Below are 26,410 nucleotides of genomic sequence, written 5' to 3' on the forward strand. Positions count from 1 at the left end.
TACGTGCAGTTGGTAGGTGTATGAGTGAGGCAAGGATCCTACACTTAAAGGCGTGTGGGGTAGACAGAAGAGCAGGTGAACCCAGTGTACGAACCTGTGGAGACAGCATAAGGAGGGAGTGATGAACAGGAAGCTGACTTGGCCTTTGGGCTTGGGGAGCTAATAAACCAACATACTCAGAGGAAGCATTCACGGAGCAGTCAGCTGGTAAAAAATTTTAAATATACACGGAATCCAACCCTGCTACAAAACTCTCCTCAGTGGCCTTATCCTGAACGGTTCCCTTCTTACAGTTCATGTGGTTTTCTCAAGTGCTTGACCTTTGGCCTCTTATTGTACATGTTCCCCAAGTGGATGCCCCTCCATCCCTCTCCCCTCTTCCATTCCTGCTTCCCAAACTGTCCAGAGACTGGGGCGGGGCCTGAATGGGGAGTGGTTACACCCCGGGCCCAGAGCGTGTCCTCTGTTGGTCGGCTGCTTGCCCAACACTAACCTTCTCCAGTTTATCAGCTTCACTGTTTTCGTCCAGGAGGATCTCAAACATCTTCTGTACCCTCGAGTCTGTGGAGAACTGCACACGGAGCTAAGGAAGGAGGAGGGAGGAGTGGGGAAGGGAGCAGGCAGAAGTCCACATTTAGTCAGCTCCACGTGAAGTTCATCTCAGTAATATTAGGGTATCTACTCTGGGCCCTCACACTGCCATTCATTCATTCATTCATTCAACAAACGTTTACTGAACAACTACTAGGTGCCAGACACTGCTGTAGATGTTTAGATGCTAGGGATAGAATGGCAAACAAAATCAAGTCCTTGCCCTACAAAGCTTACAGTCAAGTTACATTCCTTATCCCAGTTGGTCATTGCAAGTCTTGGAAGGCAAAGGGATCATCTCCCCAATTTTGGAATCTAGAAAACAGTTAGCTACTAGACATTTAAATACGGGTTAAAACATAAATAGGCCTCCAGGATCAGAAACTGGAAGCAGCTTAAAGTAGCTCCTTAAGCAATTGAAATTACTATGTTTAGATGTGCATCCCTCACAATACCCATCCCAGCCTCAAGGCTCTGAAGCTTTCTTAAAATGACCAAACCGATCATCATCCCCCACCTCACCATCTCTGTCTGTACCTCCCACTACTTTGTTGTGCTGGTCTACACTCCCTCCTATGTCCTTCCAGGCCTTCAGGGAAGGGAGGGGTCTCTCATGCACCTCCCAGTCTTTGACCCTCTTGGGTTGTATTTCCCCAGCCCTGAGTCCGCACTCCAGACAGTGGTCCCACCTTGGGGCTGCCCCAGGCACATAGGAGTTACTGAGTCTTAGAGCCAGAAGCTGAGTGATCAGTTACCCTCCTGCTCCAATAGAGAGGAAACTGACACCCTGGGGGGTCCCTCAGAAAATTGGGAGCTAAGGCAGGACTAGGGTGCAGAATTCCTCACTTCTGGTCCAAGTTCTCCCCACTTTACTCCATTTTCCTAGAAGAGATTTCCTGTTCCTACTGGCTCCTGACTCTCCTCTATCCGCCACCAATAACACCCCCACCCCATTCCTAGGTATCTCACGCTGCCTTTATCCTCCTAGAAAGAGAGGGAGAGGTGAAGACACATTAAGTTGCAATTTTAACAAAAACCTCTATCTGGAACGTAAAAGGCCCCAGCTCTGGTCTGGCTGGCTCCAACACTTACACAAGCATTACAGCATCTCTGTTCCCTCACAGAGAGGTGCACCTGCTCCCCCGTTCTGCGGTACCTGCCTATGCCACTTGCTCACTCCATCCAAGGGAGTGGAGGTAGGACTAGCCTTGCCCTAATGTCCTGCACCTCTACCATGTCCTTGCTAGGAATGGGGGGAGGTAGCCAAGGCTTGTGGGAAGGGGTCTGGCTGACCTTCTCCTGGATGCTTGTATTGAGCTTCCTCAGTGTCTCCTGGAAGTTCTGGTTCCGTGGCTCGAGGGTGGCACAGCGCTGCACATCCTTGAAGGCCTGGTCCAACTTCCCCAGGTGCTCCAGTGCCTGGCATCGCCGATACAGGGCCTTGATGTCCGAGGAGTTGATGTCAATGGCTAGGGGGGACAACAGGCAGGGCCTTAGGGGGCTGGGCTGCAGATCACCTTCCTTCCCCTCCTGCCGCTGCCCCCAATCTCTTCCTTGGAGATTACCCACCCATGTGGACTATCTGGTTCAAGGCTCCCCTTTGTTAAGGAAAGAGGAAAAATCATTGTCTCAAGGTTGGAAGGGAGTTTAAGGGTCACCTTGCCCAATCCCTGATGCTCTAGAATCTGCTACACTGATCCCTGCCAAGTGTGCATCCACCTGGTGCTTGCATACCTCCAGTAGTGGGGAGCTCCCTCATAACGCCCTTCCCCTTTCCTACCTGAAATATGTCCCTCTGTAACTTTGCCCTTTCATCTTAAGTCCAGCTCTGGAACCCCCAAGATGAAATCCAATCTTTCTTCCTCGTGACAGTTTTTGCTTTTTAGGAATTTGAAGGCAGCTCTCCTCCGTCCCACCTGGGAGTTGCTTTTTCTGAGCTAATTATTGCCACTTTCCTTGGCTGCTCATCACAGGGTGTATTTCCAGTCCCCTCTCCAGCTGGTTCCCTCCCTCCTGAACTCATTTCAGGCTATTTGTTTCTCCTAAAAGAATGGCAACTGGATCAAAACCCAAACACAGACCTGCAGCCAAGAGAAGTCTTCCCATTTTAATCATGCTCTTAAGCCAATGTTGACTTATGGTTTTTTTTTTGTTTTGTTTTTTTTTTTTATGTTTACTTCTCCTAGTGTCCGTGGAACAGGCTGGTGACTCCCTCTTCCCCAGAAGAAGCCCAGCCCCCATGGAGTAGACTGGGCTGATGGACTTGGTCCTGGGGATCCCCCATGAGAATATCCAAATTTACAACAAGGGGTGTGTGCATCATGACCATGGCAAAGATTTTCAGAAGCAATCTCTTTTTTAAAAACATAAATTGCTCATTTATTGTATTCTATTCTGGTTCTTATGTAAAATGCCATTTCCTATAAAACTATTGTTATTTTTATTGTTGTTTCATTACAGTTGTCCCAATTTTTCCCCTGTTACTCTCCACTGCCCCACCCATCCCCCCTCACCCCCCTCTCCCACAGTCAGTCCCCATCCTGTAGTCTATGTCTATGAGTCATTTATATAATACATGTTCCTTGACTAGACCATCCCCTTTCTTCCCCCGCTTCTCCTTCTTCCCTCTCCCCCTCCCCTCTGGTCACTGTCAGTCTGTTCCTTGTTTCCATGCCTCTGGTTCTATTTTGCTCATTTATTTGTTTTGTTCACTAAGTTCCTGTTATAGATGAGATTATATGGTATTTGTTTCTCACTGCCTGGCTTATTTCACTTAGCATAATACTCTCCAGTTCCATCCATGCTGTCACAAAAGGCAGGAGTTCCCTCTTTCTTTCTGATCAGAAGCAATCTCTTAAGAAAAGAAACTTAACATGGAACTCCATTTGCAAAAATGTGACTTAGGGGTGGAAGGCACACCTGAAGCCCCGCCTACGATGCCTAGGTTGGCATTTACACAATTTGTAACTCCCCTTAGACAAAACAGGGATGCTGAGGCAGGTGGGGCAAAGGAGGAAGGGGTGGCTCACCTCTCGAGGCATCTGAAGCTGCCTGAACATAGCTCTCCTGAGAAAGAGAAGGAGACTTAGTTAATGGGGGCCCATTGCAGAGACAGCCTGAGAGGGTCCCCACGGGCATTAGAGGGCACCTGATGGGAGCTGCTGGCCATCAGGGACCCAGAGGAGGGTCCCTGGCTGGTTATGGAAAAGTGAGTGAGATTTGGATTTGAATCTGGGCTCTGCTACTAACAACCTGGGAGATCTCGGACAACTTATTGAACCCTCTGAGCCTTGGGGTTCTTATCTGCAGTATGAACATGACAGCCGCTGCCTCAGCAGGCTGTTATTGAGATGCTACAACATAACATAAAAAGCCCCTGGCTTGATGCAGGTTCCCATTACGCTGGTTTCCATCTGGGGGGAGTTCTGTCTCCCAGGGTAGTGGGTCTAGGAAAGCAGTGAGAGGCGCCCTTCTCCAGCCTGAGGGGCCTTGGGGAGGGGGCTGGGACGATGGAAGACGGATGATGCCTATCAGGAAGGGGAGGCTGCACCCCAGCCCAGCCCTCAACCTCCTGCCCCGCCCCAAACCATTTTCAGGCCACAGGCCGCCCGGTTGCGATAGAGTGTGGCCTTCAGGGCCTTATCCTTGGTCAGCTTCAGGGCCTGGCTGTAGCTCTTTGTCGCGGCCTTGTAGTCCTGGAGCTGGAAGTGCCGGTTCCCTTCCTCCTTCAGCTGCACAGCTTCAGCCTCCGCCTCTGCCATCTGTCGGGACAGGGCAGCTCTGTCTGGCCAGCCACTCACTCCAGACCCAGGGCTGGACTCCCAGCTTGAGGTCTGGAGCTCCAGGGTGAAGGTGAGTGTTCTTACCTGGAAGGGACCTGCGCCCAGCACCCCCAAATCCATTACCCAAAAGGATATTACGGCATGTGCTTGGAGTATAGCCCAAGTTGAGAGGGGCCTCAGGGTCCCTGTGCCTCCCTCTCTGTCCCTCTCTGCTGGGCAGATGAAGCCACCAGGCCAAAGGCCTGAACTCTCAGTGCAGACCTTAAAAGTTCTTGTTGGCTCCCCTTCTCCCTCCCAGTCCCAGGAACATTCCAACTGGCTTACTTTCTCCCAAAGACAATGTGCTTGGGCTGTTCTCCGGTGATGTGAGGTTGCTCCTCTGAGCTCCGGTGTGAACCCCCAGCCAGTCAGCCTCCCTCTGCCCCTCCCAGCCCCAACCCAGGAGACTATCGCCCCTGCCAGTGGCTCCAGACTATATTTGGCCACAGGGGCAGGTGCTCCTGGAGTCTGTCATTGATACTCAGGGCCCTCCCCATCCCCAGACTGGATAGTCAAGTACCACGTGGAGATGCTGACTAACCTCTGCCCCAGCACTCTGCACAGGGGCAGTTCTGGGGGCTCAGGCACTCATACGCTGAAGAGTGAGAGAAAAATCCAGAAGGTACGGGAACCCCCCAGCAGATCTCCTTCCCTAGGCACAGCTATAATGTCCCTTCTCCACCTCCATCCTGGATAAACAACCCTCTCTCCCTCCCCCAACCACAGCTATTTTGGGAGCAGAGTGACAGCTGAGGGGCTGACAGACTTGGATGCAGAGAGCAGCTGCCCACAACTGCCCTCTCCCTGTGGCATTCGCTTGTTAAAAATGTCCTTGCTTTACAGAAAGACCAGCAGACTTGTTAACTCAGTTTAATGGAATTGGGTCTGTTTTGATCCACATGTATTCTGTTCCTCCCCATTTGTAGTGAGTGGATACACTCAGCCTACCTCTCCTGTCCGACTGGGAACTCCCTGAGAATGGGCTCTGTATATCCTACCCCCTCCAGACTGTAGCCTTCTCCTAGGGCATGAGCTGGGTCAGCCTGGGAATTCCTGGAGACCAAGGACTGTGCCCCTTATCTGACTGGGAACTCTCCTCGGACAGCTGAGTCTCCCTCATCAGAAAAGGGTCTTTCTGGGATAAGAACTACGGGTTCACCACTAGAAAGCATCTCCCGGGGGGGGGGGGGGGGACAAGAAATGTTTCTCAGGAACTGAGGGTTCCTGAGGTAAACTTATGAGGTTGTCCTGAGATGGACAACTCTCTCGCCTTTCAGTGTCTCCAAGCCTGGGCTGTGCGCTTCCTCTCCGAGGGCAAGCATGGCATCTCATGCATCTTGACTTCCCCTGGGGCAGAGCCTGGCAGAGGCAGTGCCCAGCGTGTGTTTCCTGATTGCATAAATAGATGAATGTGTGGTGTCTACATGCTGATGCTTTGATTCACTTACTACCATGGTGCCCCCTCCCATGTGTCTTCAAACTTGCCTACCCAGGCTGAGAAAGACACTAAAGAAAAAGCATAGGTGGGTTACCGACACCAGATTCTGCTCCTGGCTCTGTGACTTCGAACACACAGCTATGACTTTGGACAAGTTCTACTGCCCTACTGAACACAAGGCCCAGCCCTGATGCATGTTTGTCTAATGTATGTTTGTTGACTACATGAATGGATGGATCGATGGATGGATGGATAGATTGATTCCCTGAGGTCATAGTGTCCCAAATCCTGGGCCTCTTTATGGGGCAAGTTCTCTGTAGCAATGAGGTAATATGATAAAGGATTCTGCCACTGGCAGAGAACTGCAGTTCTGTGATTTTAGGTCCAATGAATCCCAGATTCTAATCTTGATTCATTCATTCCACAGGTATTTCTTAAGCATCTACTGAGGGCCAGGAACTGTGAACGATCATGAAAACAGAGAACACTCATGAGGACAAGGATCTGTGTCTATTTTGTTCATTTACATATGCCAAGTGCCTATAATAGTGTGTGGTATGTAGTAGGTGCTCAACAATATTGAATAAATGAATAAAATAGTTCCATAAATCTGCAATTTCAAATATGAGAAATACCTGGACATTTTGAAAACATGTAATAGGGGAACCTGACATCGTTTTAGAGAAGGTTCCCCTAAGTAAAAGATTAAAGAAGTTAATGCATTGAGAGCTCCTAGAACAATGCCCAGTAGAGAGTAAGTGCTCAGTATACTTGTTAAATGAATGAATGAATAAATATTTAAGGAACGACCTGAAGAGTGAGAAACTTGTATTAGTTTGCTAGAGCTGCCATAACAAAATACCACAGACGAGGGGGCTTAAACATTAGAAATTTACTTTCTCACAATTCTGGAAGATAAAAGTCTAAGATCAAGGTGTCATCAGGGTTGATTTATGATGCAACTTCTCTTCCTGGCATGTAGACAGCCAGCTTCTCACTGTGTCTTTACCTGGCCACTTCTCTGAATGAGTGCAAAACAAGAGACCTCTGGTGTCTTCTCTTCTTATAAGGACACCAGTCCTACGGGATCAGGGTCCCATCCTTATGACCTCCCTTAACCTTTACTACTTCCTTATAGGCCTTATCTTCAAATACAGTCACACAGAGGGTCAGGGCTTCAACATATGAATTGGGGAGGGTGGTACACAATTTAGTCCATAACATTTCCAGACAGGGAAAACTGCATGTGCAAAAGCACTGATGCAGAAAGGGTCATGCCTTGGAAGAACTAACAAAAAGCCAGAAGGATCTGATCTTAAAGAGATAAGAATGGCTGGAGAGGTAAGGCAGGCTGAATGGACCCTTATGAGGAGTTTGAAATTTTTTTTTTCTTGCATGTGATGGGAACCACTGCAGGGTTTTAGGTGGAGAGAAACTGACCAGATTTTTGGTTTGAAATCATCACCCTGGTTGCAGTGTAGAGAATGCATGGGAGGAGGCAAGAATAAAAACAGGGAGGCAAGTGAAGAGGTGGTGTAGGGAACCATGGTGACTCAGAGCACAGTGTGGCAGTGGAGATGGGGAGCACTGATTTAAGACAGGTTACCCAGGCAGAACTGACAGAGCCTGAGACTGCCTGGGTGTGAGGGCTTGAGGGGCGAGGGGGAGGAGGGCTGACAAGGAAAATCCCAGGTTTCTGGTAAGAGCACTCCTGTTCTTTGTTATCTGCTTCAGTTCCTCATCTGTACTATGGGGAGAAAAGGGTTGTTGTGAAGATTAAGAGTACAGCACTTAGAACAATGCTTGACACGTTGCTATCATTGTTATTGCATTACAGTGTTGAGAACGGTAGACATTTTCTGCTTTTGTTCTCATCAAATATTTTTAATTGATTTAATCCATTTTAAAAAGAATGATAAGGGGAAGAGGGTAGGGGAAGGTTGAAGAGGGTAAAGGAAGTCAACAATATGGTGATGGAAGGAGACTAAACTTTGGGTGGTGAGCACACAATACAATATACAGATGATGTATTATAATGTACACTTGAAACTTATATAATCTTATTAACCAAAGTCATCCCAATAAATTTTTTTTTTTTTTAAATAATGACTTATTTCCGGGTCGGTAAAGTTACAGAAAATTTTTATTCTATTTTATTTTTTATCCATGTATTCTAATTTTTCTAAATAAACGTGTAATAAAAATACAATAAAAGTCATTTTTTCAAATAAAAAATAATAATAATTTTTGCCCTCAACCCAATAGCCTTTGGCTTTGTAAGTAATCCCCTACAGGGATTACTGCTGCCTGGAGCCTATTTAGTCTCTGTCATTTTCTACCTCTGTGGTCTTGGAGAAAATCACAGCTTAAAACCTCGATTTCCCCATACATAAAATGGGCAAGAATCCCCGTTCTAACGAGACAAAAGTTTCTTTGCATCTTGCAAGGCACCGAGCTGTCCAAGGGGAGGTTGTAGAGATGGGTACTATGTGAGGCCATTCCCAAGGCCGAAGGCCTGGCGCGGCGTGACACTTTCCCTCCGCAACACCAGAGGGCAATGTCGCGGGCTGCGGCACCACCCGATCACGGGGGCGGCGCTCTGTCCCCACAGAGTCTTTCTCCACGTGGGAACGCGGGATGGCGGCGGCGGCGGCGGTGGTGGGTGTGCGGGAAAGGGGGCGAGGGCGTCGCGGCAGGGCGCTGGGGCCCGGGGGCCACGATGCGGGAGGGAGGCGGAAATGGAGACCCTTCTGTCCGAGCCGTGTGGCTGACGCCCGCGGTGCTTGTTGGCTCAGGACGAGGCGGCGGCGCGCGACGTGCAGCGGCTGCTAGTGCAGTTCCAGGATGAGGGCGGGCAGCTGCTGGGGTCCCCGTTCGACGTACCGGTGGACATCACTCCGGACAAGCTGCAGCTCATATGCAACGCGCTGCTGGCCCAGGTGAGCAGTGGCCGGTGCCGCCCGGGTCGGGCCCACGGTGGGTCGGGAGACCAAAAGGGCCCCCACCATGCGCCGACACTGGGTAATACACGCGGGTGCGAATCCATGGAGTGCCACTTACCCGGGGGCGGGTCAGAAAGACGCATCAGTGTGAGAGCGCTTTTCACGCCGACCATCGCGGTCCGCAAGCCCTGGGTGCTCTGTCAAATGATTCCTCGCCACAGCCCCTGATTAATTATCGTCATGTTACAGTGTGCCGGGAGGCATTAAGTTATTCGCAGGATGCTACGCAGTAGCTGTTGAATTTGGAATTGGAACCCTAATCTGTCAAAATCAAAGCCCATGTTCTTTTAACTCCTAGTCCGGTGCTTTGGAAGTGTTGCCTTCTGTCGGGGTGGGAGGTGCTTAAAAATGCTGTACTTGGGCTCCACCCCCAGACTTACTATACCAGACCCTGGGGTGAAGCAGAGAATGCATTTCCAAACAGCTTTTTGGATGCTTCTTAACACATTATACAGCATGGTGTGGTGGTTTGAAAAACACTGCTTAATGGTATATACTCATCTTGGACTTAAGTGTTCTTTTTAAAGAACACTAAAGAATCTGAATTAGTCATTAGCAATAGGAGGTTGGGCTAATTACTTGGTTGCTCAGAGCCTCGGGTTTTTTTTTTCATCTGTCAGGTGGGAATATTAATGCCTACCCCCAGGGTTATTGTAGGATGCAGATAAAGGATTTGAAAGTGATATGTAAGCAACTTGCTCTTCAAGGATTAAAAAGGTCGGCCTCGATGGGGAATGATGGGGTGGGTATAACTCAAGCAGGATGGCTGAAAAGAAGGAAGCTTTATCTCCCACAGCTCAGTGAGGGGAGCCTCGCTGGTGCAGGTGGCCCCTGCCCATCTTTTGATGGGGGGGTTGCCCTTTGCCATTGCCCTTCAGGAGGATCCCCTGCCACTGGCATTCTATGTCCACGATGCCGAGATTGTCTCCTCACTGGGGAGGACGCTGGAGTCACAGGCGGTGGAGACGGAGAAAGTTCTTGACATCATTTACCAGCCACAGGCTATCTTCAGGGTCCGCGCTGTGACCCGCTGCACCAGCTCCTTGGAGGGTCACAGTGAGGCAGTCATTTCTGTGGCCTTCAGCCCCACAGGAAAGTAAGGACAGCTGCAGAATTGTGGAGGGGAGTGTGGGGGTGCAGCGTCTGGCTGGAGTGAGGAGGGTACTCCCAAATCATGATCACTGTGACCCATGCTCTAGGCTCAGGTCGAAAGTAAGGGACTTTTCGAGTGAGGTTTAGTCCACAAAGATCAAGGACACCTGCCTTGGAAGAGTCCTTCCTGAACTTGATCTCAGAAGATCTGAGCTGCAAGTTCAACTCTGCCCCTTCTAGCTGTGTGACCTAGGCAAGTCACTTAACCTTTCTGAGTTTTCTTCATCTTCTGTGAAACTGGGACTTTATTTATTTATTTATTTATTTATTTATTTATTTATTTATTTATTTTTAGGGGAAGGGGAAGGGAGGGAGAGAATCATCAATGTGCAAGAGAATCATTGATCAACTAACTGTCTCTCGGATGCTCCCCACCAGGGGACCTGGCCCACAACCCAAGGCATGCGCCCTGACCTGGAATCAAACCAGTGACCTTTTGGTTTGTGGGATGATGCCCAACCCACTGAGCCACACCAGTCAGGGCAGAAACTGTGTTTCTTTGCTTCTCACAGTCCTATGGGCGTAATCAGAAGCTTTACATCTGATTATAGCTGTGGCTGTTCCTTTTAGGAAGGAAGAGAAGAGAAATGGCCTCCTGGGGTCTTCTCCCAGATCACATCAGTGTTACATTTCTTTTCAGGGGAGAGAGAAAAGTCCAGCCCCAGATTCTATTCCCACAAGACAGTTGAAAGGCAGCAGACATGGGCAGTGTTTCAGGGTGAGCCCTACCCCTTGTCCCCACTGCAGAGGTCAGGCAGCCTCTCTTCTTCCCCAGGTACCTGGCCAGTGGCTCCGGAGACACAACTGTGCGCTTCTGGGACCTCAGCACTGAGACACCGCATTTCACATGTCAGGGTCAGTATGCAGTTAGCCATTTAGGGAGTCTTAATGGTGGGTGGGTGATTGACTCATCTCTTTAATTCCTGAGGAGGCCTGGAGCAGATTCCAGCTCCTTCACCTCCCTTTAGTGGCTGCCTGTTCCTAGGTAGAGACTGTACTCTTGAGCCTCGCCAACCATTTATGAACAAGAAGACTAGACCAAAGATTTGAGTGTGGGGTTGTGGGAAGGGACTGACTGGCTAATAGCAAGGAGAACCTGGCTTAAATCCAGCCTATGCCATAGTGGTTCTCAAACTTAAACGTGCATCAGAATCACCTGGGCTTTTGTTAAAATACAGACTGCTGGGTCCCACCCCGAAAGTTTTTGTCTCTCTAGGTCTGGGGTGTTGCCTGAGAATTTGTTTGAAGTTCCTAGGTGGTGTTGGTGCTGCTGGCCAGGGGGCCACACACTAGCTGGGCAAGGACCTTGGGGTGGGGCGTGGATGCTCCCTTTGTAAGCTTCTGTTTTCTCTTCTGGAAAATGGGGGTGATAATTTGTTCTTGACTTCAGACCTTAAAGCTATTGAGAGATTTCTGCGGATGACTTGAAAACACTTTGTACCACATGCCACATAGGGATCATTAGAGGCAGTATGTTATCTGTGCATCAAAAGGCATGGCTTTAGCACTTGCAGTGTATTCTCCCTCTGCCTAGGAAACCTTATCCCTCCTTTTGTTCAATTGTTTATTCAGCAGCTAGTTTAGAAGTACTTACCATGTGCCAGGCATTGCTAGGAACTGGGGATAAAAAACAGATGTTCCTCCTTTCTTTCTTAGGACACAGACACTGGGTCCTTAGCATATCCTGGTCCCCAGACGGTAAGAAGCTGGCTTCAGGCTGCAAGAATGGCCAGGTAGATGGTGGTCAGGGTAACTAGACAGGGACTCTGGGGTTACCTTTGGGGAGCTGGGTCAGAATCAGGTTCTGGGTCTTCAGGGAGGGTGGGTGAGACAGGGAAAGGTTGGGGAGGGTTATTCCGTGAACTTCTGTCTTTCAGATTCTCCTGTGGGACCCAAGCACAGGGAAGCAGGTGGGTAGGACCCTCGCTGGACATAGCAAGTGGATCACAGGCCTGAGCTGGGAGCCCCTCCATATGTAAGTGACATTGACAGCTGGGGTAATGAAGAACAAGGGGTTCAGAGCTGTCCCCCACCCCACTTAATGCAGAGGGGGCAAGGTGAGCGGTCTGACAGTGACTATGAGGCAGGAAGTGGGGAAGGTCATTGCACCTACGTTGCTGCTCAGGCGGGGGCTGTTCATCACGGGGCCTGAGAGCCACCCAGAGGTGCAGCTGGATCTTGAGGTCAGGAATCTATAGACATTGTCCCTGACTCTTGAACTGGGAACGGGGAGGTGCCGTGGGGAGACAGGCATTACCAGGTCAGAAGTGAGGTCCCATCTCCCACCCCCTCTCCAGGAACCCCGAGTGCCGCTATGTGGCCAGCAGCTCCAAGGATGGCAGCGTGCGGATCTGGGACACGACCTCCGGCCGCTGTGAGAGCATCCTCACCGGGCACACCCAGTCCGTCACCTGTCTTCGGTGGGGAGGAGATGGGCTGCTCTACTCTGCCTCGCAGGACCGCACCATCAAAGTCTGGAGGGCTCACGATGTAAGCACTGGGAGCGTTCGGGAGCCAGTCTGGGGAAACCAGGCATCCAGCACTAGGAGGAACACTGACCGGTGTTCCCTGGGCATGTTCTGGGAGCCAGATCGGGGACACGTTTTGGGGACAGGGGGTCCTGTGATTGGTGCTGCACTGTAGGGGAGGTTCCAGGGTCCATCAGCATTGGCAGGCTCTGGAAATTCCAGCTGTCGGAAGCCTCTAGCTTTATTGAACCTGCCATATTCCAAACTTTATTATACTGGAGCCTGTCTATTCTGATATACTTCCTTCCATGAAACATATTTTCAGAAACATTGATCTGAACTAGTGCCCTCTTTTTACAAATGAGGAGAGATGTAAGGTCATAAGGGTGGTGTGATTAAGGTCACACTGAATCAGGGGCCTGGCTCTGAGTCTCCTGGGGCTAATCTGGGGGTGCAGGTTCCCCAGGTTGGAGAGTGGTGTGTGTCTGACCTCTGTCCTCCCCTAGGGCGTGCTTTGCCGAACTCTGCAAGGCCATGGCCACTGGGTGAATACCATGGCCCTCAGCACTGACTATGCCCTGCGCACAGGGGCCTTTGAGCCAGCCGAGGCCTCCGTTAATGCTCAAGACGTCCAAGGGTCCTGTGAGTGAATAGGAGGTCGAGGGGAGAGCTGCTTGGTAAAGAGCCAGTTCTGTAGCTTAACGTGTGAGAGTCGGACCTAAGCCGGGGGCTTTGCTGTTTGTGTTGGGTTTTCTAATCAGCCCCGTTCCTCATCTCCTTTTCTCCCCTCCGGTGCGTGGACACAGTGCAGGAGTTAAAGGAGAGGGCGCTGAGCCGGTACAACCTGGTGCGGGTGAGTATGTGCCAGCGAGTCCAGCTCTGTACTCTCCCTTGTCTAGTCCCTGCAGCGCTGCGGACAGTCAGCCCCGCTGCCTTCCAGCCCCGCCTGAGAAAGCCCCTTTTCTGGAAAGTTGTTCTTGAAAATCCTAGTTTATACTCCTAAGATCTTAATGTGCCAGAGATCACTTTTATTTCATTTTGTTGTAGTTACTTCTCTATATAGCGTTCCCAAGGTAACTCTCTTTTTTATTTTATTTAGTTTAAGTAACACACTCACATGATCTAAGGTTCAAAGAACACAAAAAAGTAGATAGTGAAATATCTCTCATCTCTGTTGCACATTCATTCATTCCTTCTGGAAACATCTAGTGCCATGAGTATCTTGTTTCTCCTTCCAGAAACTTCATATATACGTGTGTGTGTGTGTGTGCGCGCACACACACTGTATACCATACAGTCATGTGCTACATAATGACATCTCAGTCAACGATGGACCACATATACAAGGGTGGCCCCATAAAATTATAATGAAAAATTCCTGTTGCCTAGCGATGTAGCTGTCCTAACATCCCATCGCACTGCATTATTGTATTGCAGGGTACCCTTTATACTTATAAAGAAGTTTGCTGTAAACCGTGTGCCATGTTATGCTAGCAGCAGCCTCATATGCCTCACGTGTCTGTGATCGCGTCCTTTTCTCTTGCGCTTGATTTACTCTCGTGCTCTCTTGTACGGTAACGTGCTGTGTGGGCTTCTCACCTAGGAGCAATAGGCTGCTCCGCAGAACCTAGCTGGGTCGTAGGCTGTACCCCTTAGGTTGTGTAAGTGCGCTCAGCGAAGTCACAATGACAAAATCGCCAAATGACGCATTTCTTAGAGCACATTCCTGTCATTCAGTGGCACAAACCCACGTGTAAAGTCCATCCCCTTTTTAACATACCATTCTGTCCCTTGCTTCTTCATGTAATTACATATCTTAGAAATTGTCCTGTGTTCATAGTTTCCTTTTGGGGGAGGTAACTCATGAGGTAGTGGCTGGGCCAGGCCTTGTCGCTCATGTTGAGTAATCAGTAGCGTGTTTGCAGCCGAGGTCGGACTCCCCCGCCTGAGACCATACCCAACAGTGTGTGTTCTGCCTCCCCTAGGGCCAGGGCCCGGAGAGGCTGGTGTCTGGCTCAGACGACTTCACCTTATTCCTGTGGTCCCCAGCAGAGGACAAGAAGCCCCTCACACGGATGACGGGACACCAGGCCCTCATCAACCAGGTGCTCTTCTCCCCTGACTCCCGCGTGGTCGCCAGTGCCTCCTTCGACAAGTCCATCAAGCTGTGGGATGGCAGGACGGGCAAGTGAGTGGGGTTGTGGGGAGGGGGCAGAAGGCCACTGTTTCTCTGGAGAGAGCTTGGCTCTGCCGCTTACTAGCTGTGTGGTCTGCGCAAGTGTTTGGGTTTTCTGAGCCTCTGTTTCCTCTTCTGTAATAAGAAGACACCTTAGCCTGTCAGTCTTGTTACAAGATTTGCATGAGATGGCATATTTAGCAGCAGCATTAGTAGGCATGGAGAACGTTAGTTTATTTCACGTCTAAGGAGAGACGGTCCTCAAGCTGGTCTTTCTCAAAGTGTGGCCCACAGACTAGCGGCGGTGGCAGCAGCATCTGGGAGTGCGATAGAAATTCAGAACCTCGGGGCTCACCCAGACCATGTGAATCAGAATCTGCCTTTTAAAAATTTTTATAGTTGACATACAATATTATATTAGTTTCAGGTGTACAACATAGAGATTAAACATTTAGTTACTTTACAAAGTGATCGCCCCAGTAAGTCTAGTACCATCTGACCCCGTGCATGGTTGCCACGGTATCATTGACTCTATTCCCATTGTTGCGCTTTCATCCCCGTGGCTCTTCTGTAACTACCAGTCTGTGCTTCCTAATCCCTTCACCTTTTTCACCCTTCCTGCCAGCCCTCCTTCAGTCTGCCGACCATCGATTTGTTCTCTGTATATATGAGTTTGTTTTTGTTGGTTTGTTGATTTATTTTGACTTTTAAATTCCACATATATGTGAAATGTTATCTTTCTCTGACTTATTTCACTTAGCACAATACCTTCTCGGTCCATCCGTGTTGTCACAGATGGCAAGATTTCATTCTTTTTTATGGCAAATTAATATTCCGTTATATCCATGTGCCACATTTTCTTTATCTATTCACCTATGAGTAGACACTTAGGTTGCTTCCATATCTTGGCTATTGTAAATAATGCTACAGTGAACATGGAGATGAATGTATCTTTTTGAATTAGTGTTCCGGATTTCTTTGGATAAATACTCAGTGGAAATGGTGGGTCATACAGTAGTTTTATTTTTAGTTTTATGAGGAATGGCCATATTGTTTTCCATAGTTATTGCACCAATTTACACTCCCACCAACAGTGCGTGAGGGTTCCCATTTCTCCGCATCCTCACCAACACATGTTGTTTGTTGATTTATTGATGATAACCACAGAATCTGCATTTTAGTAAGGTCACCAGGTGATTCTGCTTGTCATTAAGTCCAAGAGGCACTGGTGTAATGAGGCACAGTGCCCTCGGGGTTAATTAGGTTGGAGGAGCGGCAAAGGCAGGGGCAAGAAGGAGCAAGGGAAACTCTTGGCACCTATGTTTGAACTCATTTTCTTTTTAAGGTAAGACACCTGTGTTTCAGAGATGCCTAATAACTTGTCCCAGTAGACGCAGCCACGCCACCTGTCAGCAGGCGACTGTCATATTGGGAGGATGTCAGGCAGACGGGCTAAGCAGGTGGCTGCATTGGACTCTAAGACATGCAGAGTTGAGTGGGTGTGGGGGCCTGGCAAGAGGCACCCTAGAAGCAACTCATTTGGAGAAGTTTTAATACGCATAATGGGCAGTAATGATTAAATTGGCCTGGGATAGGACCCGGTGGTGGGATTTTGTAAAAGTTCCCAGGTAATTCTAACATGAAGCCGAGGTTGAAAATCACTGCTATAGGGGCATAGAGGACCCTTCAGACATGTTTGAAGATCTAATCTCCATCACCATCTTCCCTTGGCCCAGGTACCTGGCTTCCCTGCGTGGCCACGTGGCTGCTGTGTACCAGATTGCGTGGTCAGCCGACAGCCGGCTCCTGGTCAGTGGCAGCAGTGACAGCACGTTGAAGGTGTGGGACGTGAAGGCCCAGAAGCTGGCCACAGACTTGCCAGGCCACGCGGATGAGGTATGGCTGCCTGTCGTGGGCAAGGAGTGGGTATGGAATTGAAGCCTGGCCCTTCTCCTTCACCCTCCTCGTTACCCCACTTTTCCTCGTCTTCCTCCCCGGTTTAGGTATATGCTGTCGACTGGAGTCCAGATGGCCAGAGGGTGGCAAGTGGCGGGAAGGACAAATGCCTCCGGATGTGAGTTTGGGGGAAGTGGTGGTTGATGTACTTGGCCCCGCTGCCCTGGAGGGGTCACTTTTTGTGACTTTCCCTTCTGGCATAGAATTCTGGGGGCTCGCCGGGTGCCCAAACTTTCCTGAGATGGTGTGTGAAGCCAGGTTCTCAGTGGGCAGTGGGAGGACTATGGGAATTGCAGGGATTGTGGGAGACCCTGACAGTTCTGAGGCCACCCTCCAGAGGACGAGGCCAGGGTCATTCCAGTGCCAGGCAATAGGCTTTTGGTTAGCACTGGGCTTGGGAGTTCCTAAGACCTGGTTCAAATCCTGGTTCTGCCTTTCAGTATAGTCTTGGAGAGCTTGGTTACTTGGAATGCGAGGCATTGTGTACTTGTAGAACTGTCACTGTTCGTCATTGGACAATGTTGGTGGGCATCCCAGGAGGCCAGGCCCTGGTCTGAGGCCCTGGTGAGGCCGGCGGTGGGTGGGCGCCTACTCTGACTGAGACAGTAGCCAGGCTGTGTATGACTGTGGGGAAACCACAGGTTCTCCCCATAGTGGGCCCCTGGGATTACATGACAGCCTCCCTTTCCTGCATTTTGTTCCCTCCCCTTCTCCACAGATGGAGGAGATGAGAATCCCCACAGCTCTCTCTGACGCCCACCTGAACTCAGCCTGTGTCAGCTGCTGCCCCGACAGACCAAGGGCCAGGGTGGTGACCTGGAAAGCAAGTGTGGCTTCCTGGTCCTGCACAGATGCCAGCGGGGCTCCTGCCCAGAGCAGGAGATCGGAGGGCACAGGAAGTTACGTGGAGCTCAGCCCTTGGCCATCACTCTGTATCATGCTGGTGCCATCAGGGTTGGCGGGCGGCCAGGCAGCGATTGGCCCCTGCTGCTGCCCCTGCCTCCTTGCCCTGATGTCAGCTTTATTCAGGGTCAGACCCCAGATTCTGTGACCAAATAAATTATATTTTGTGTGTTTCTGTTACAATCCTTTTTCTAGAATCTGGGCTGAGTCATTTGTTTAGCCTCCTCTGCACTGGGCTACACCAAAAGGATACTGGCCGGGAAGCCGCCTTGCCTCTCTCCACCCTGTGCCTACAAGTGAGAGGCCAGTTGAGGCTGGGGAGTGAAGTGTTGTATGTGTTCAGAGATGCTGAGGTAATTCCAGCAGACAGAATTATTGGACGAACGGAGGGGCTGCTGCACACTCAGGCAAGTCAGCCAAGAGCAGAGCAGAAGACCGTCCTTTTATTGGGTTTAGACATGATACTAAAAATAGATCAATGGGAACAGACTCAAGGTAAAGAATGTTAGAAATTTATAGAACACAATGGTTATCTATAAAAATTCAAACAGGATAACATATGGTTTAAGCTTTAAGTTCTTGAAACTAAACAAAGGTATAAATCCTTAGGTCTGATTTCAAGCAAGATGTTATCTATAAGGCAAGGAGATGGGAGTACTCAGCAAGGTCTCTTTGGTCTCAGTATACACCACGGCTCAGTGGCCTGAAACAGCTTGCAGCTGCAGGCGTCAGCAAGGCCAGCTTGCTTATCTGAGTCACAGGACACCTGGACAGAGAGGCATGGGAACATGTCCTTTCTCAGAGGCCTGATTTCCTCCAAAGGGAGGCTGGCGAGGCTGGCTGAAGCCCCTATCGTTGCGGCCAGAGAGGATAGTGTAAGGCTGTGCTCTGATGTGGTTGCACTAGCCACATGTGGCTATTTCCGTTAACTAGCACTCCATACAGTTAGAAATGCTGTTCTCAGTCACGCCAGCTGAAAACACAGACAACATTGTCACCATCACCGAGTTCTGCTGGCTCGTGCTGCTCTAGGGGTGCCTTCCTCGGCCTCTCAGCACACTTTTTGAGGCCTTGCCATACACTGAACACTGGCAGGTGCTCGGGGTGCATCTGGGAAGGCGACGGCTGTCCGGATGACTTAACAGCATGCGGTGGTGAGAGCTCTAGCAGAAGTGTGTGTGTTGTGACGTGGGAAGAGGGTTCCCTGTCCCGTGAGGATGTCCACAGACCCTTGACCAAGATGTGGCACTCCATGCGTTCTGCTTCACCTTCTCTTCCAGTGCTGAGGTGGATCAACTCAGGTTGCACTTTATTTTTTAATTGATTTTAGAACAAAGGAGAGAGAACATCAATTTGTTGTTTCACTTACTTATGCGTTTATTGGTCGCTTCTGGTATGAGCCTTGACTGGGGATCGAACCCGGTATCTTGGCATATTGGGATGATGCTCAAACCAACAGAGCTACCCAGCCAGGACTGGGTTGAACTTCTAAACCTCCCTTGTATGGCTGCTCAGGGCCACAGCACTTCTAGTCTTGTGTTCTCACCCTCCCCTCCCCACCCCCATCTGCGTTTACAGTTTTACTTGTCACCAGCGGTGGTTCTCAGCTTCCACCTTGCATGTCTGCAGGGAGGCTGCAGGAGGCTGCGGGAGGCAGCAGTTGCTGGGCCCCTATCTGTGCGGGTCCTTTTTCTGTGTGCTCTCCCATGACCGTCAGAGTAACCACACAGCCATACCTGGTATGATCTCATGTTCCCATAGTTTCGATGAGGAAATGGCCCAGGAAGCTTAAATGGTTTGCCTGTGCCCTCACATCCAAGAAGAGCCAAAATTAAGTGGACCCTGCCCCAAAGCTTGTGTAATTTGCACTATGTCCCACCAGAGCTCAAGTCTGATGCTGACAGTGTGTGGGCTGCCACTACTGTCCAACGTCGCTGTTTGTCCTAGCGTGTGTTTTAGTCTGAGTACCATTCTCTTCCTCCCACGGGGGAGAGAGGGTGATGCTGGCAGAATCAGGCAGTAGGTGGGGGTGGCATCTCATTGCCCCACACCCCTGTTTTCCATCCCCCACTCCCCCCGGAATCTTGGTTCTGGCAGAAGCTAGGAAGGCAGACGCCAACGGCCCAGCTGAGGCTGTGCACAGCATGAGGCAGAATTTAGGGGGTCTCAGTGACCTGCAGTTCTTTAATGAGGGACCTGGACTTAGCCCATATCTGGGGAGGGGGTGCCTAGCAGCTGCTCTGGCCTGCAATGTCTTGGACCCCTCCTCCTCAGTAGGGAGATAAGTGTTCCAGATCTTCCAGCCTCCGCATCTCATCTGGCCGGATGGTCACTGTTTTTCGCTGGGGTTTCTTGCGCCGCACGGTGATCTGGATTGGGTTGTTCTCAGGAAAGCTGCTCAGGTCATTGGCAACGGTTGCAAACTGAAATGACACAAGAAAATCCCTCAGACTTCCTTCTCACACCTGACCTCTCTGTCATTGCCGCCTCCTGGTTTGTTTGCTAAATGGGATCTTAGCTGGCTGTACCAACCTACCCATCAACACCAGAAACAGGTACCAGGAGGTATGATTCAAACCTGTGATGCTTCCAACCACAGGGCTGCATACTCAGGCTGCTCCCCCACCCTGTGCCTCTACCTACCCCCAGGCTGCTCCCCTCTTTGTCCCCCTTCAGCCTCTTCCCTGTTTCCATCGATGCCCTTTGCTTCCCCACCTATTCACAATTTTTGGTACCAAGTTGAAAGATGAATATTATAATGATGCTAATGAGTAAGTTAGTTTGTCCCAGTGGGTACCAGAGTGGCTTAATCCTTAAGCCTCCCAGAAGAGAGCAGCCTGGGATTGCTATGTATTTGTGCAGGTGGGAGGAAAGCAAGCAGGGAGATGAGTTGTGGCGGTATGGGGTGGCCCGGCCTCCAGAGCCCCTGGTGCAGGCTTCTCTCCCTGATCCCCTGGGCCCCCTTCTCCCAGGGCTCACTTTGTAGGGCTTGCACCACTTCCCCACCCCCGCTATGTTGACAGCACGGACGATGAGGCAGTAACTGGTGTTAGGCTTCAGCTCCATCAGCTTGACAGTGGTGCCCAAGATCTTGTGGAAGAACCATGGAAGAATCTTTGTCGTGGGAGGCTCATTATCATTTCTCTCGACTACCTCCTGCAGCAAGAGCTGGTAGAAACTGACTGGCTGCTTGCTCAAGGCATAGGTCCAGGAAATCTAGAAGAGAATCCCGGAGGCTTCCTCAGTCCTGGCCCGGCCTGTCCTCCCCTCACCTCGACACCCTGCCCTACCCCACATGGGTGGGAATGCCCATATCCATCCCCTGCCCCCTCCTCCTAGTCCCCCACCCAACCCCCACTCCCATGCCCTGTCCCTGCTGGAGCTGAGGCAAGTCTGATGGAGGTGTCAGGTACTCCAACCGAAAGCGGAATTGCCAGCCTGCAGCATACACTACTCTCCCTGCACAGCCCCACCCACGTTGGAGTGTGCCTTCATTCTGTTTCTTCTAGACCAGTGATTTTCAGCAGGTGTATGGCAAGAATTTTTAAAACATGTAATATCTGACTCTAAATAGTCAACTAGTGTGCCACAGCCGATGCATGTTTTAAATATTCTCGTGGCACACCAGCTGAAAATCGCTGTTCTAGACTATGTCAGTTGAGAGGGACCTTGGAGATTATCTCACCCACCTCACTCACTGCAAGTGGGGTTAAAGGTTCAGAGAGGGTAAGTGGCTGGCCCAGGGTCGCATAAGCAATTAAGTGACAGGGATCAAAGAATAGCTCTGGAGTCTATAGACTATAATAGTGGTTGCCAAGCAAGCCTGACTAAGGATCCAAGGGAGTTTTAATAACATGGCAGATCCCTGGCCTGCTGTCTCCTGTCTGGTCTCCCATTTCCTGTTTCTCCTCCATCTGGACCAGAAGTTTTCAAACTGGTGTATATCAGAATACCCTAGAGACCTTGTTAAAACACAGATTGCTGGCCCCTGCCCCGACAGTTTCCGATTCAGTAGGCCTAAGTTGAGGGTGGGGTGACAGGGGGAACAAAAATGTAAATTTCTAACAAGTTGTCCTCTGATGCTGGCACTGCTGGTGGTCTGGGAAGACACATGGCTCTAGGCCCTCCAACAGTCGGGCTCCCAGATTTATCTTCCTAAAACTCAGCTCAAATTGCATCCATCACCAGATAAAAAGCTCTGAAAAAAGCTGTTTCCTACTGCTTACAGGAAACTCTTATTACGTAGCCTAAAATTGGAGAACTTCGGGAAAATGACCCCAGACTAACTTCCCCGTCCATTACCCTAATACCACTCTAGGACAGTGCTGCTCAGCATGTGGTCCGGGGCCATCAGTGCCACCTGGGAATTTTTTAGCAGTACAAATTCTCAGGCCCCATCCCCCAGACCTACTCCTGAATCAAAACCTCTAGAGATGGGATCTGGAAATCTTGTTTTGAACAAGATGATCAGATCTACAGACACATGAATGTGTGAAAAGCCCTGGGTTGGGGCCTGGGTGTTTCCTCCCCCTCTTTCCCACGTATGAGCCTTTGTTAGTATCAGCTCCTCCAGGGAACACCTTCCCCCCATCTCCAGATGTTTAAATCCTACCTCTATGCCCCAGCTCAAATGTTACCAAGAGCCACCCAGCTAATTCCTGTACCTTGAAGTAATGTTTCTTTCCCTCTGACTCCCTGGTGGTGCTTGATCTGAACTCTTCCTACAGCAATGAGCCCTTTCTAGCTTACGCTGGAGTTTCTTCCAAATATGCCCTCTCTCCTAACCCATGAGTTTGAGGTCAGGATGTAGGTGGTAGGCATCTTCACATTCCCCACAGAGCTCAGCCCAGGGCACACTGGGCGTGACCAGTAAGCCTTTGCCAAATGCGTGAAGAAGAAAACGCACCACTGCCGTGTAGTCGCTGACTGTGTGTTCACAGATGAAGGGCGCCTCTGGCACATCTATGACCACGGAGGACTTCGAGGATGTCGAGGAGGTGTCTGTGTCCTGCTCAGGGTTGTCAAGGTCCAGCAGGCCCCCAGGGGCTATTTGGGACTTAGATTGGTGGAGGCAGAGGGCCAGGTCCTCCTTTTCTGTATTCTTGGCCACTGGGGAGATGCTGAGTTTGTTCAGCTCGCCTTCCGGCAGCCCTGCAAAGAAGCTGCTGTTGGGCTGGGTCACAGCCAATTTGATGGGATTTAACAAGGTGGATGAAATGGGGGAGATGCTGGTGTAATCGGAGCTGCATTCAGATTCCTTCCCTGGCATCTGCTTCCTGGAGGATGAGGGGAGACAGGTGGGTCAGATGGGGGAGGTCACCCCAGCCAGCCCATACAGCCTAGAAGCTCCCGGAGGCCAGGCGTTGGGCCCCCAGCTGCTTCTGAATAGCTCAGAACATCCTCACTGCTGCGCAGCAGTGCATCTACCCACCAGAGCACTTGTTAGTGGGAAATGCAGATTGCTGGTACCCTGTCCTTCATTTGGGTGGGCCTGGGGAAGCTGCTAAAGTTAATAGGATGCTCAGACAATCCTGATACAGGTGTACTAAGAACCACAATTTGAGAAACACTGCTAAAACTTTGTCCTCCCTCCAAAGTGGGGTGCCAATGCCCCAGGGAATGACCACAATGATTTACTAGAGTATAGAAAAGTATCTAAAACTAATAATAAATTAAGCTTTACTAATATTTATTCACTATTTAATATTTATTTATTTTTAAATATCTTACTTATTTTTAGAGAGAGGGGAATGGAGCGAAAGAGGGAGAGAAACATCAATGTGTGAGAGAAACATTGGTTGCCTCTCACATGCCCCCAAGTGGGGACCCGGCCCACAACTGAGGTGTGTGCCCTGAAGGGGAATCCAACTGACATCCTTTTGGTTTGCAGTCCCATGCTCAATCTGCTGAAACACATCAGCCAGAGCTTCACTATTTAATATTTAATGTAATTACTAATGTAGTTACTTAGAATTTATAACATTTAACAATGTTAATATGTGTAGCATGTAAAATTAACAGATAAATATACATATCTTGGAATGAATGCTGAAAACTTTTTTCTTCCATTCTAATTTTTTAAAATCATAAACTATTTTAGACGAATCCAAGATATCAAGAATAATATATTAAGCTTTTAATGAGTCATCACCCAGCTTCAGAACTAAAGCCTCGTCAGTATGATTAAAGCCCCTGAACAATTCTTCCCTCCACCTACTGCTCTCACTCAGAGGTGGCCAGGACAGGAAATGTAAAATTGTGTTTATTCTCCTCGTGTCTTTACACGTTTGTTACATATGTATGTTATTCTTAAGCAAGATCTACTTTGCACATTTTAAAACTTTACATAAATAGCGCCATTTAGTACATTTCTACGGACAGTTTGCTTTTTCACGCAACCTTGTTTATTTCAATCCATCTGCATTATATGTGTACCTCTGCGGATATATGTATCATTACTAACTTTTTGCTATTACAAAGAAAAACCTTGCACATGTTTCCCCACTACTAAATTTTTTTTTTACCAGTGAAGTGCAGAACCCCCCAAAATTGGCTTTCAAATCTTTAAAAAATTTTTTTACCTGACACAAAGTAAGAAATACATATTATATGGCAACCTAGTGTACTCATACATATATATCAAACTAAAACACACTGCACAGACTAGTACTTATTCTGTGTGTGATGTGCTCTGGAATTTTTTATTCTGTTTAAATGCATTTTTATGATACTGGTCTCCACCAACTAGAAGGAGTTCCTGACCCATTAATGGATGGGTCACAACCCACAGTTTGAAGAGCACTTGTCTGGAGACAGCAGTCAAGGTCACATGGTAGGTTGATGGCAGAGTCGGAACTAGAACCCAGATCTCCTGGCCTAAGGGCTGCCCTGCGCTATGCAGCTCCCAGCTGCCCCTGGCACTTTCTGGCTCCTCTCCTCTGTATCCTATCCCGTCTCCCTCAGCTGCTCTGGCCAAGTCCAGCAACCAACACACCCCTCTGAATCCCTTACTCCAGGGCAGGCTCTGGTTTCATGGTTGGTTGATGGGTCAAATTTCTCCTCCCTGAGCTCCAGCCCCATTGACCCCCTCATGAGAAGTCCTCATCAGCCCAAACCTCCAATGCCAGCCCTTGGTCGACATTTAGAATAAATGATTCCCCCACCAAGGTCATTCGTAGGCTGAAGAGTCTGAGTATTGATGCGATTTATACTTCAACTTGTCCTAATGAATCTGTTTTCAAAACACCAGTGCTGAAGTGGGTGTGGAAGGCAGCTAGGCATTGGCTATATACTGGACATATTCTCTTCTGATGTTTACAGTAGTCCTGCTGGATGGGTGTTAGCCACAATTTCCAAATGAGGGACTGACTGAGGAGTCACTGATCTTAATTAACTTGTCCACAGCCATATATCTAAGTGGTAGAACTTGAATTTGAACTTAGACTCATAGTCTTAGACTTTCCCACTGTAGCATGAAGTTTCATGTAAGCATTTATCATTTTAGCTATACCTGCTACTTACAGGTCCCTTAGGAAATGGATACCATATCCCTTTCATATAATCAGGACCAGCTACATAGTTTTTGGGTCCCCTTCAAAAATTATTAAGAATTTCAAAAGAGTGACAGTGAGCATTAAACTAAGGACAGGGCCCTTCTAAGTATGGGCTGTTGTGACTGTAAAGGTCACACACCACAAAACTGCCTTGCAGATAATTTCTTCAGCCTATGTCAACCTCCTCCACCACCCCTTCACTGGCTAACTCCTTCCATTCCTATGACATTCAGCTCACATATCACCTCCTCCAAGAAGCCTCCCTTAACTGCACCGTCTCCCAAGTTATACTAAGCCTCTTCCATTTTCTCAAGGTGTCCTGTCATAGCATAGACCATGCTGTATTATTCTTGATTCTTGACACACACATACACCAGGCTGGGAGGTCTTGAAGGCAAACACTGTGCTTTTTATTGGTACATTCCAGAACTTAACACTGGGCCAGACACCTTGCAGGAGGCCAACAAGTTTTGTGGAATGAATTAAAGGGAACCCAGAATCACTGAGGAGCAGTAAACCTCAGTCTGAACACAGATGGGCTATTGGGGGGGGGAGGGGGGACATAATCAGGAAGGGGAAGACACCAAAAGGGAGGATTAAAAGACAGGAGCCATGGGGAGTGTGGAAGGGGGCATGGGTGTTTGGGGGAAGGGGTGAGGAACCTAACTACACTAAGGAGATGAGAAACACTGTCAATAAGTCTCTGACTAATCCTGGAAGTCCTCCTGGAGTGGGAGGCCTACATTTCTCCAAGAACTGATTTGGGGTCCGGAATCCATGATGCAACCTGCACACATGCTCTTCCCAGGAAATCTGAGGCCCAGGTTGTGATAGGTCCAGGAAGTCCCTCTCCCCACCCCAAGCTCCAGCTCCACCCCTAGCTCGAGGCTTAGAAAGGAGGAAAGGACCAGATTTGTGTCTTACGGTAAATTGATGGTATCTTCCTCCATGAAGTTAATCAAACCGCCCCTTGAGGAAAGTGGGAGTCCTTTGGTAGCAACTGTCCTGTTCATAGACTTGGAGCTTGGAAAGAGCTTTGAGATTTCATTGAAAACATTGAGGGTTTTCTTTTTCATCATGGCTGGCACCATGCAGGACAACCAAGCTGACAGGAAGTAGAGAGAAACTGGAGACAGCAGACACACCCTTAATTTAGCTGGGATGGGGGTGCAATGAGCTGACTTCATAATCATCGCAGAGTGTAACAATTGGGGATGCTGTTGCCTAGGGCCAGGACCGGGGTCTGGAGTGGGATAGAACCAAGAAACGGACTCTATCACCCTTCCATCTCTGATGCTCTGTGGTTCGGCAGCCCTGCCCTTCTCTGAAGATCAAAATGCCTACCACCTG

The 26,410-nt window shown here is 49.4% G+C and overlaps 3 protein-coding genes across 3 annotated transcripts; 1 reads left to right on the forward strand and 2 right to left on the reverse strand.

The window, feature by feature from the left end:
* Positions 1–436: 436 nt before the first annotated feature.
* On the reverse strand, positions 437–4,806 carry LOC149998074 (protein unc-45 homolog B-like). Its single transcript, XM_090257540.1, has 5 exons — positions 4,698–4,806; positions 4,179–4,352; positions 3,621–3,657; positions 1,885–2,060; positions 437–583 (listed from the first exon to the last, which is right to left on the reverse strand). Exons 2-5 carry the CDS (start codon positions 4,350–4,352, stop codon positions 437–439), a joined length of 534 nt encoding a protein of 177 aa, XP_090113666.1. The 5' UTR covers positions 4,698–4,806.
* A 3,681-nt stretch (positions 4,807–8,487) lies between these two features.
* On the forward strand, positions 8,488–17,695 carry LOC149998075 (notchless protein homolog 1-like). Its single transcript, XM_090257542.1, has 13 exons — positions 8,488–8,508; positions 8,640–8,789; positions 9,731–9,948; positions 10,780–10,859; positions 11,661–11,737; positions 11,882–11,979; positions 12,302–12,494; positions 12,979–13,114; positions 13,279–13,325; positions 14,458–14,660; positions 16,385–16,544; positions 16,652–16,722; positions 17,323–17,695. Exons 1-13 carry the CDS (start codon positions 8,488–8,490, stop codon positions 17,333–17,335), a joined length of 1,467 nt encoding a protein of 488 aa, XP_090113668.1. The 3' UTR covers positions 17,336–17,695.
* Positions 17,696–19,777: 2,082 nt separating this feature from the next.
* Positions 19,778–26,139, reverse strand: LOC149998076 (fibronectin type III domain-containing protein 8-like). The gene is made up of 4 exons (XM_090290894.1): positions 25,985–26,139; positions 22,414–22,783; positions 20,487–20,723; positions 19,778–19,930 (listed from the first exon to the last, which is right to left on the reverse strand). Exons 1-4 carry the CDS (start codon positions 26,137–26,139, stop codon positions 19,778–19,780), a joined length of 915 nt encoding a protein of 304 aa, XP_090147020.1.
* Between the last annotated feature and the right edge of the window lie 271 nt (positions 26,140–26,410).

This window comes from Furipterus horrens, unplaced genomic scaffold, assembly GCF_987537825.1.
Source record: "Furipterus horrens unplaced genomic scaffold, mFurHor1.1.pri manual_scaffold_11, whole genome shotgun sequence".
NCBI classification, from domain to species: domain Eukaryota; kingdom Metazoa; phylum Chordata; class Mammalia; order Chiroptera; family Furipteridae; genus Furipterus; species Furipterus horrens.